The sequence below is a fragment of the Pholis gunnellus genome (genome assembly GCF_910591455.1).
Source record: "Pholis gunnellus genome assembly, chromosome: 8".
In the NCBI taxonomy this organism is placed as follows: domain Eukaryota; kingdom Metazoa; phylum Chordata; class Actinopteri; order Perciformes; family Pholidae; genus Pholis; species Pholis gunnellus.
The window spans coordinates 11,651,151-11,661,537 of NC_136534.1; the positions used below are offsets into that span (position 1 = coordinate 11,651,151).

Below are 10,387 nucleotides of genomic sequence, written 5' to 3' on the forward strand. Positions count from 1 at the left end.
CAAAAGCTTCAGTGACTGTCAAACACACCTTGCACAAGCGTGTTTGACGAATTGAGTCATGAAAATCATGCCAACATAGTTTAGAAATGATTAAATGACCAGCAAACAGTACACGCAACCGAATAAGCTAACAAGCCTATAAATCAAACATTTGTGACGTAGTGTATCATTATGAGGCAAAACATAGATAGTACTGAATTCTGAAGGTGAAACGACTTCCATATTTGCACGGTATTTATTCACTGTTGATGCAGAGGCCTTTATGCCCAGTAGATGTCAGCCTTGTTAGTTCAAAGTAATTTCTGACTCCAGTGCTGGTGTTTACAGTTGTAGTTAAATAGAAAATGATGGGCTGTGTTAAACCGCTTGAATGGTTTATCAGATAATCTCATTCATAGCAAGATTCCCACCATCATAATAGTGTACCTATTGGATAGATTATCAGAGAACACATCATAACAACAAACCGTACAGAGAAACAGGGACACAATTTGACCAATGATAAAGAACCCACCCCATGTACTGTCTTTGGTTATATATTGTCTACTAAATCAGACTTGTGGTTGCTAAAGATTTTAGTGTTTTTATTTTCCCGTGCCAACTTGGATATCTGAAATGTACAGCACCTGCAAAGACCTCCAGATTATCCATAATATATAAAGCAATGTTTGAACATTTTAATTTTTCCAATTTTCCAATATCAAAAAGACGCATATGAAGATATACATGAAGGAGGGAGACACCAATGTGGCTGTCTTGTATGTATTTCGGTCTACAGGTAATCTAGCATGCAAGGGGTGAAGTTATGCATGAGAGAGTAACATAAATCACACACACTTAAAGGAAACATGGCCCTACTTAATTCAAAAAGGTCGCCTACAGCAAATAATAAGAGAAAACTAATGACTACAAGTTGGCTTAAACCCTTTCCAGAATAGTGCTGAAAAACATATTTTCTCTCTGTTTTCTGTGGAAGCCAAGGTTACACGTCTTCTTAGTAAGTTGTTAGATTATATATAATTATATATATGTATTGTATTCACATAGGGGTGGGCAAAATAACTTGATTTATTGATTCACAACTTGAATTCATTATAATCATTATTTTACTGTTCGAAGCAGGTTACTGCTGCCTGTTATGATTATTAGTGCCTTTCTAATCAGTTCTTGTCATACCACTGTCCAAAAGAAATGTCTCATGTAGCAATGTAGCTGCAGCATTGCTGCTAATGTAGGTCACAATGTCCCGCCAGGCAGCCAGGTAGAATTGTCCTACATGGTAGTGAAGTCATCTTGTTTCTGCAGATGATCTGCCAACCGGGCATGTGTGGCCTATACTCTACAGACATTTTAGCAGATCAATGTGTCTTTTGTTTCTTTCATGTTAGTAGCACCCAAGTTAGCTACACACAGTATCAACAACTAGAGGGGACAGTAGACAATTAGCTTAGTCCAAAGTCATGTCTGCTTGGCTGCTACTATTTCTGCTTTATTGTATCACTGTACGTAGGAATTAAGTGTGCATATTGCACTGCATTTCACATTAAACGTGTGGAATACATTTGGAATAAATGTTCTATTGTTTCTTTGCTCAATGACTAAAAATCCCCCCCCCCACCCCTCCCTACCCCACCCGCTCTCTCTCTTTCTCTCTAATGAGCTGTGGTCTGTTATCAGTCATTACAGGAAGCCTGATTATCCAACTGGCATTCTGCACACGCTCACAGAGAACTTCCTGAAGGTGACCTTTCCACGTCGCCATAGAAACCTCCTCTCTCCGCTCTGAGATGCTCAGCTTGTACACAGAGTCGGAGAGGAAGCGAGAGAGATGACAGAACGTTTTCTTCCCAACAAAAGGACATTAGTATGTCGCAATGTGATAGCACACGCTCAAAATCTATGGATGATGTAACAGCACAGATTATTTTTGTTAACCAATAATGAATAAGATGAACTCACCTATTTTCAATGCTTCAATTTCTCATACTGTACTTTTTGTCACCTAATTTATTTTACAAATTGGACTATCCATTACTTCATTTGACCTGAAAGCAGCTCTCACAAACACGGTCACTACTGCGTGAGCTGATTTAAACATGTTTATAAGTGGATTTGGCAAGAAAAATAACACAAATAACTTCAAAAGGTAAGGTGACAGAGCCTAAGAGAAACACATTCTCCCCTCTATGTGTATGGGATGAGTGTGAGCGAGCACTACTTTCTGTGATTAAACACAGAAATGATTGCAACGTATCTGCAATTGTCGCAAGTGGATGCTGTGAGAGGTATTCTGGGATGTCTAAAAATACACTATGAGACACTCAAGATGCAGAAACAAACAAGAGCTTTGAACGATTATCATGGCTGTTGTGTCAAACAGCCGTATTCTGATTTACAAAATGAGAGACATGGGGGTGCTTTTCGGTTAATGTGTTTACTGTTATTGTACTTTTTTTTTTTGCGGTATACAGGATGGCTGATGCCTATGACAACATACATCAGACAAAAGGCAGACATGCCCCCAAGATGGGTCTCCCGTCCTTCACATATATCATCATTTGTATGTGGTTCATAGGCAGTAAAACAAATGTGTTGGCACCACTCAAGTAATTGCAAATAAGGTGAGATGCAATGCCATTTTTATATCTAAAAGAAATCATGTCTTGTCATTGAAGACCCATATCTTTAAAATCATATTTATTTACTTTGTTATGTAAAAAATATGTAATTATTTTATCAATTATTATATCAAACAACCTTCTAAAGCAACACAAAATGAAGATGTAATACAACTGAATAGACCTTAATACCAGGAGTTAATTTTCATGAACTAAGTGACACCTGACAGGTGAACTGAACTGAACTCATGTGCAGGACAAAACAACACATCCTCATCTCTGTGACAAAGCAGCATCTCTTCACCTTAGAAATATCTCCAAGATACGTAACTGACATGTTGACCGCTGCTCCCATCTTCTCATCTTCCTTCGCTGCCTCTAGTTCAGCTGATGTGTGCACACTAACCGAACAGAGGCGTGTTATTCCACATCTGCCACTGAGCTCTATATTTTGAGTTTCTTGCCTCAGTTGCACATCTGACCCATCACCTGTCCACCAGGCTCCTCGTTGTCAGTTTTTTTGCCAAATTGTTGGCTCAGTGGTCTGGCCTTTATTCTCGTTTACAGTACCTGTCTAGGTTAGCCCCTTGAATATTGTTTGCCTGAGAAGATGACTGAAATTCTGCCTTTCGACCAATAAAGACTAACTTAATGCCTCCCGAGTCTAAATTGTGAGAGCCAGATCTGTAATCCAGTGTGGCTAATAGAATCTCTCCATTTACAGCCTTTGCCAATTAATACATGTTGATTGATGTTGCAGAGGGGCAAGTAGGATTTACACATTTTAGCTGCCACTTAGTCAAAATCACAGAGATCTTTCTTTAGGGCTAGCACTACTTCCATTTGTTCCACAATGTGTTTTTGTACAGAAGCTTTCTTTCTGAAAATCAGAAATGATAGTGGGATTCCCACTTCCCCATTTGGCCATTTCAAACTACCCAACTGCACACAGTGTGCAAGGTCATAGACATAATCAAGGCTCATTCTACACTGCATTCTATGTACCCAATGTTTGTTGTCCACTTTAAGTGTTTAGAAGAAATTGACTTCCAAGAAAATGTTGTTATTACTGTAGGGCACACATTAAACAAACCTGGAAAGGAACTTAACAGCAGACTCATTCTTGTGCTTTATGAACAGGAGCTTTGTACTTCAGTCGTGATGTAGATCGTCCCTTTAGGTCGTACCTTGCTCGAGAAGAGCACTGAGACGGTGACTAATACTTCCTTCAACAGTGTATGTCATCGACAGCACTAAAAATAGACTGTACTGTATGTGACTGGAATTCTGAGAACCCGGGTATGTGCGTTTTGCATTATTGTGTACCTGCTGTGGATTTTGACACAAGACTCAGATGCCTTTCCTCCACCCTCAGGTTTTCATTTGTGTTTCTGTGAATGGTATGACATCCCATTGAGCCTATGCAAATTACTGTATTTTGAGCTTTTTTTTAATTATCTATAAGTTCCAACATGTATACATGTGGGTGAAGTTGAATGCATCTTGGAATGTTAGTTATTTTGATAGAGACCAATACATTTTGTAGGCCTGTGCATGTCTTTGACTTTCAACTGACATTGTTATGACAAGCTCCCCTGTGAAATGAGTGTTCCTGCCCAATGTTCCTATAGAAACATCCATCCATCCATCTAATATGAATTCATTCATCTAGGCCTGAATGTTTAATCTTGAATGAATGTCTTTTCTGTGCAGCTCGTCCTCCCTCCTGTCTGGTTATTTATATTCGCCGTTGAATCATATGTTGTCATGGATGTGACGCATGCGCACCAGACAGCGTGAAAATCTGAATCATCGATGGAGAGAGAGAGAGAGAGAGAGAGAGAGAGAGAGAGAGAGAGAGAGAGAGAGTTGACTGTAGAGTGATGGGACCCGGCTGAGGGAACGGCAGCGAGTGATCACTCTCCGAGCTGTTAATGACAGGTAAATGACGATTTCAATGATTTTCAGAAATATTTCTGGAATTCGAGAGGCTCAGGTGGATTGATGATTTTGTAAATAACATATCGGGAAATTATATTCCCTGCATAGACTCGGTGTCATCCTTGCACGCGATATCGTCTAGCAGCTGGAAGTAGCGTTATTGTCGGAACAATTTCGAAAGAAATGTTGTTTTAAACTTTGTGTCGTCACCTTTCACCTATTCGCTGGTTTCCACGAGGGTTTCGGGCGTTGCTCTCCTAATCAGATGAAATACAACTTCAATAAGCTTGTACCTACGGGTGTCATATTTAGAGATTACATTTTTTCAGGCGGTAAGACGTCAGACGAACCGAATTAAGTCTTTGATGCAATGTCTGCCTTTCGAAGTTTAATTGAAACGCGTGCTGTGTTTCTATTTTTGTCTCATGGGGGGTTGGGATGAGGTCTGTTTTCAGACTGGCGTCACGTATGACGTCTGTGTGTTGTCCTGCTGGGCTGAGGGCTGGATGGTAATAATATGGCGTTCAGCACCACAGTCAGCTCCCGGTTCACCGGTTGATAGGACACTTTGTTCTTGGTTTACTGCTAGAATTGTCCATTTACATTGTATTGGTGTATTCTGCTTTTATTTTGAAGACTCTAGTTTGATGTAGGTCACGGTAGGTCGAGGAGTATTTAGTTTGTATGTTGTGGATGAAGAAAAAAAAGAAAAAATACGAGAGGATGCAGCAGTATAACACTGAACATCGCCTTACTAGAGACACACTGTACAACTGCGACCTGTCAGCTCATCTGCATTTAGTATTGGGCCATTTTCACTATTTGTTTTGGTAGTGTTTTTTGTATTTAGCCATGGTTGCTACATCACATTGCAGTCATCTCATTAAATCAATCAAATAATCTCATCTGTCAGTTTGGGCCACTACGTTGGTTGCATGTGTGTTTCTGTATGATCGAATGTTGTCCTGGACTACATGCGGCCAAGGGCACTGATTAAATCTACAAGCACTGAGGAAATGTTATGTTGTTTCAAGAACACGTTATAACAAACTATAAAATAAAACAAATTATAATATTATAATTCCAAATTCTTTTTATGAAATTCCTAATTACACGTGTTTCCTACTCTAGTCCAATGTTTGAATGGGGATACATTAAGGCTCAATGGAGTCCCTGGAACAAGAAGTGCATAATCAACAATCTCTCATATTCTCATATGTTGCATTTTACATTATTTGGCTTGATGGTGAATATTTAAACTTCATTGAATATGCAGATATAGGTAGAGAAAGAGGTCATAGCATCTGGGCAGCACCAGATGTTCATGACAGTCCTCAGCAGGTACAAATTAAGCAGTAATACGATTAACACAAGGTACCAGGGAACACTGTGTCCTATCTTAATGCAGCATTCCACTCATCACACTCATATTATGTCATCTGACTGAAACGCTGACACCTCCCATATACTGTGTGAACAAATTTTTGGCAATTTGCAGAATTGAGACACTCTCAACCTCACACATTTCTGAACATCGATTATCTATTTGTATAGATAACACAAACAGTCTGTAGAATAGAATGACAACATATTTGCTGTGTCTAGCCAACACTTTTATAGTATAACCCCCACAATGTTTACATTTTAGAACAACTCACAAAAACAGATTCAACTTGTGTGTCGTTGGACATTTGATCAATGTAATGAAATAGGTCAATCCTAAATCAAGGGTATTAGGATAGATTTTGACAGCAACTTGTGATTTTGTGTAATGTCAGCTATGAAAGGCCAGCAAAAATAAGGAAGCCACTAGTGATGTCTGTTATGGATTCATTGATATTAATGCCTTTAAAAGTAATGCCTGTCTTCCGATTATGCACGAGCTGTGTAATCACATTGATGGCACCACAGGCCGGAGGTCAAAGATGCTCTTTTGTGCTCACCTCCCTTATTATTACTGCACAGCTTGCATCAGTAAATATCACAAATACTGTTCAGGCTAGAAAGCGTCTGCAAGATGCAACTCCAAATATACAGTATTCCCAACTCTATTTAAGTCAACAACATTCATGTTAAATCAGAGGTGTGCAATCACTGCTAGTTTAGTAAACATTACATTACCCACAAGTTGATTTACATTCCTCCCATAATGAACCAGGAAGTCCATTAAGTCAGTTATAAATATTGCTTTTTCGTTTAGGGCACTTTTCGTTGTCTATCTGTCACGCGTATCATAAGCGCATGCTGCTTTTGTAGCATAATATATTGTAAATAAATGTGTTTCTGGGATGTGTCTTTATTTTGTTTTACTTCTTTTGGCATTGATACGAAATGTTGCCAACACTGGGATCAGTGTTTTAGTCCCAATTCTGTGCACTTGTGGTGCATCAGAAACAGCAGTTATGATTTAGTGCTAGCTGACAGAAACTTGAAACATAGTTAAGTGAGTATGTACAGAGGCACTGAGCTGTGAAATGCCTCTAGATCTCAAATGGTTAGTGAGGGAATTGGATTTGTGTGCAAAATAGGATTTCCTAGCATCTCTTTTCCTGCCTTTTATTAATGTCATTTGTTTTAATCAGGATGCAATCGTTTCTTTTTGTTTATATAGTAACAGAAAGAAAAGGGTGACAGGTATAATATGTAATGCAAGCTGAAATTAAATAGCTAGTTAGATTCCCTGAATTTACTTGATGTAAAACACTATCTGTCTTGTAAGAAAAAAAATCAAGATAAATGTCAACATTATGTCATTTATATCATCTGTGAAATCTTGTAAACTAAACATATTGCTGAAGTTAATGTTTGATGCACAGCACAAACAAAAGGTTAATTCTGTGCATGTCAGCCCTCTCTGTTTTCAGCCGACACTATATTGAAACTAAAAAGGAGGAGTGATGCAACATTTCATGGAGAATGCATCATTAATCTCAATGTACCGAGGCACCCATGCTTTCGGTACAGTGTTACATAACTTTCTGGCACTGTGTGTGTGAGGGCTACATGTTTGCGTTTATGAATGTATTAATGCACTGCATATCTGTGCGTGCATGTTTAGTTATTGGTAAAAGTAGGAGAGAGTTTGGCCACAAACCGTGTGGGTGGGCTCTTAAAGCGAGGGGTGCAGTCATGCATGTGTGTGTGTGTGTCCTCAAGCAGGTAGGCAGATGTGAAGGATGACTTCTTGCACAGAGATCTGTGGGTCCGAGTATGGTGAACAAGCTCAAGCCAGCGGGAACTGCCAGCAGTATGGAGTCCGCTCCTACTTACACCAGGTATATCTCACTCACTCACACACACACACACACACACACACACACAAAAGAGAGTATAGTGCATCTCTCAACTAATATTAAACATTCTCTTCTATCACCAACTCTTTGTCTTCCCAGTCTCATATTGTACTGTAAATACTTTTTACTTTTGAAATTTGAGGGTTTTAAATCTTGATTGCTAGTGGGTTTCAGATTCCATGTTTATAAAGTAGAACATCTCTCTCTGATCTCTTCTCCAGTTTTATGAGGAGTGCACAGCTTCTATCTGGGAACGTGATGAAGATTTTCAGATTCAGAGATCACCTAGCAGGTGGAGCTCTTTACTCTGGAAGGTGAGGTTTAACCCTCGTGCTCAAACACAAATCATCATCTCCCCTGATGTTATTTGGGTAGTCATACTGTCATTGCAAACGTTATTCTTTTCCCCCGCTAGGTCTGTCTCGCGTTCGGATCCCTGATATTGTTTGCGGGTCTCATTGTTGTTTTGGTGGGTTATGCCACTCCAGCCAGGATCGAAGCATTTGGCGAAGATGATCTCCTTTTTGTTGACAGGTACTGTATAGGAACAATACAGGGAGTATTATATACTCTACTAGTCTGTGTATTTAACATTAACAGTTGCAATATGTGCTGCATTTTCAAATTATGATCATAATGGAGAGCACCTTGTTTTGGTGGAATGCACATACAGTATGTTATTTGAAAATAGCAGTAAAATAAGGTGACTTTTTGTGTGCAAACTATAGACTTCCTAAGGGTCACAGTTAAGTATAGATTTGACCCTTATAATTAACGCTTTAAACCAATTGTCTTTTTCTGGAACAGCAACGCTGTAAGTTTCAACCGCGCATTGGATGTTTGTAAGCTGACTGGCGCTGTGTTGTTCTGTGTGGGAGGCACCTCCATGGCTGTGGGTCTCCTGCTGTCTGCCTTCGCCAAAAGCTACTCCAAAGAAGAGCTGTACCTGCAGCAGAAGTTCAAGGAGAGGTTGGCGGATCTGCACGCAACCGTTGGTGAGGTTTCACTCTCCACTGTCTTGTTACGACCCATTATGGAATGAAGGTTCAAACATAAATGCCAAAGAGTATAGTGAAAAGGGTAATTGCTCACTGTCATACTGTACTCAAAGGGCTTTCTATGAATATCCCACATAACAGAGCTGCTTTTTTCCACAGGTACTCCCATAATGAAAGCGCCGACTCCCGGAGAGGGAAAGGTGCCAGTCACACTTTCCAAAGTCCAGAACATACAGCCAGTGGCCACGAAGTCGGAGACCTGACAGAAGACCAGATGAAGGCATAAAGTGAAGAAGAAGTGTGTGTGATGATGGATTCAGTGTGCAGACTGTGTGAGAGTGTGTGTGTGTGTGTGTGTGTGTGTTGATCAAAGTGTGCATTTTCTCTTTTGAAAGGTCAGCTTACATGATTAATAGCATTGGTTCATCATCTTTATTTACTGTGTTTGACATGTTTGATTGTGGGGTTGTATAGGAGCATAGTTAATATAGCTGAGAAAAGTTTAAGCCTTGTGTTTGAACACCATAGTGATCTGACAAAGCACGTGCAGGTCTTGAGCCCTACCCCGAAAAACAAACCACAGAAACGAATCAATAGAACACAGCAGCTGAGCGACAACATCGCAGCTCGGTACTCTTCTGTCAAGTGGACTCGCGTTTTGTAAAGGAGGATGGTGTTACTGCTGGAGGCTGTAGAGCAGCAGACGCGCTGTTGTTTGAAGTTATTGGTGATTGGCCCCCATTGCCAGAAAATGATCACAAGCAGCAGTGAACACGACAACCATTATCTCGTTGCCTATAGTGTCTAAAAGGACATCAGAGGATGAGATTTTCTGAGTGCAGAACACTTTGTGTGTGTGCTGTGTGTACACGTGTGTGCAGCGCAACTTCATTACACCACTCGGTGAGAGCTGCCACAAACGGACAATATGAGTACATGTGCTCTACTGTAGCTGGATACTTCTTTTAAGCTCTGTTTACATGCAGCTACAAACCGAGAGAAGTCTTACTTTGCTGGAAATTCACACATCATCAGAACAGATTATAGATGAAGACAAGATTCAAACAGACCTTCAGGGTAGATTTCACACTGACATTTCTTCTGTCTTATTAGGCGTCTGACCTTGTCTCCTTCAGTGAATCTTCAAACACGATCAATAGACCAGACAGACTGATGAAAGGTACATTGAACCGGACGGAACATGCGGAACAACATAGTCTGTCACTTACTAACAAAATCATAATCATGCAGGTTACTTTTTTCAAAAATACAAATGAGGCGTCTTCTATCTTTAATTATTATCTTTTACTGTTTTCCTACACACTTCATTAACCCTGTATTTGTTTCCTTCTCTCCCCGTGACAAACCCCAAGCATGTAGACACACACCTATCCATCCAGGCATGCACATTTTTTGCCGTTTCGCCGTTGGTAAAAAGGAAAAAAAGAAAGATGTGCAGGTGCTGCGTGTTGAAATGAAGACAGAGCAAGGGCGCACCAACAAAACAGCGTGGCAGATTATGTTACACAACAAGATG

General features: G+C 40.0%; 1 protein-coding gene across 1 annotated transcript; it reads left to right on the forward strand.

The window, feature by feature from the left end:
* Positions 1-4,436: 4,436 nt before the first annotated feature.
* Positions 4,437-9,124, forward strand: nrsn1 (neurensin 1). The gene is made up of 6 exons (XM_079165306.1): positions 4,437-4,559; positions 7,716-7,834; positions 8,074-8,166; positions 8,268-8,386; positions 8,660-8,847; positions 9,010-9,124. The coding sequence occupies exons 2-6, from the start codon at positions 7,736-7,738 to the stop codon at positions 9,111-9,113; spliced, it is 603 nt and encodes a 200-aa protein (XP_079021432.1). The 5' UTR covers positions 4,437-4,559; positions 7,716-7,735; the 3' UTR covers positions 9,114-9,124.
* Positions 9,125-10,387: the final 1,263 nt, after the last annotated feature.

What these genes read in the sequence shown, in the direction of transcription:
- nrsn1 (XM_079165306.1), top strand. Translation starts at nt 7,736, where the DNA reads ATGACTTCTTGCACAGAGATCTGTGGGTCCGAGTATGGTGAACAAGCT. An exon ending in TCCGCTCCTACTTACACCAG is followed by an intron (nt 7,835 to 8,073) that starts GTATATCTCACT and finishes TCTCTTCTCCAG; the next exon opens with TTTTATGAGGAGTGCACAGC. An exon ending in GGAGCTCTTTACTCTGGAAG is followed by an intron (nt 8,167 to 8,267) that starts GTGAGGTTTAAC and finishes TTCCCCCGCTAG; the next exon opens with GTCTGTCTCGCGTTCGGATC.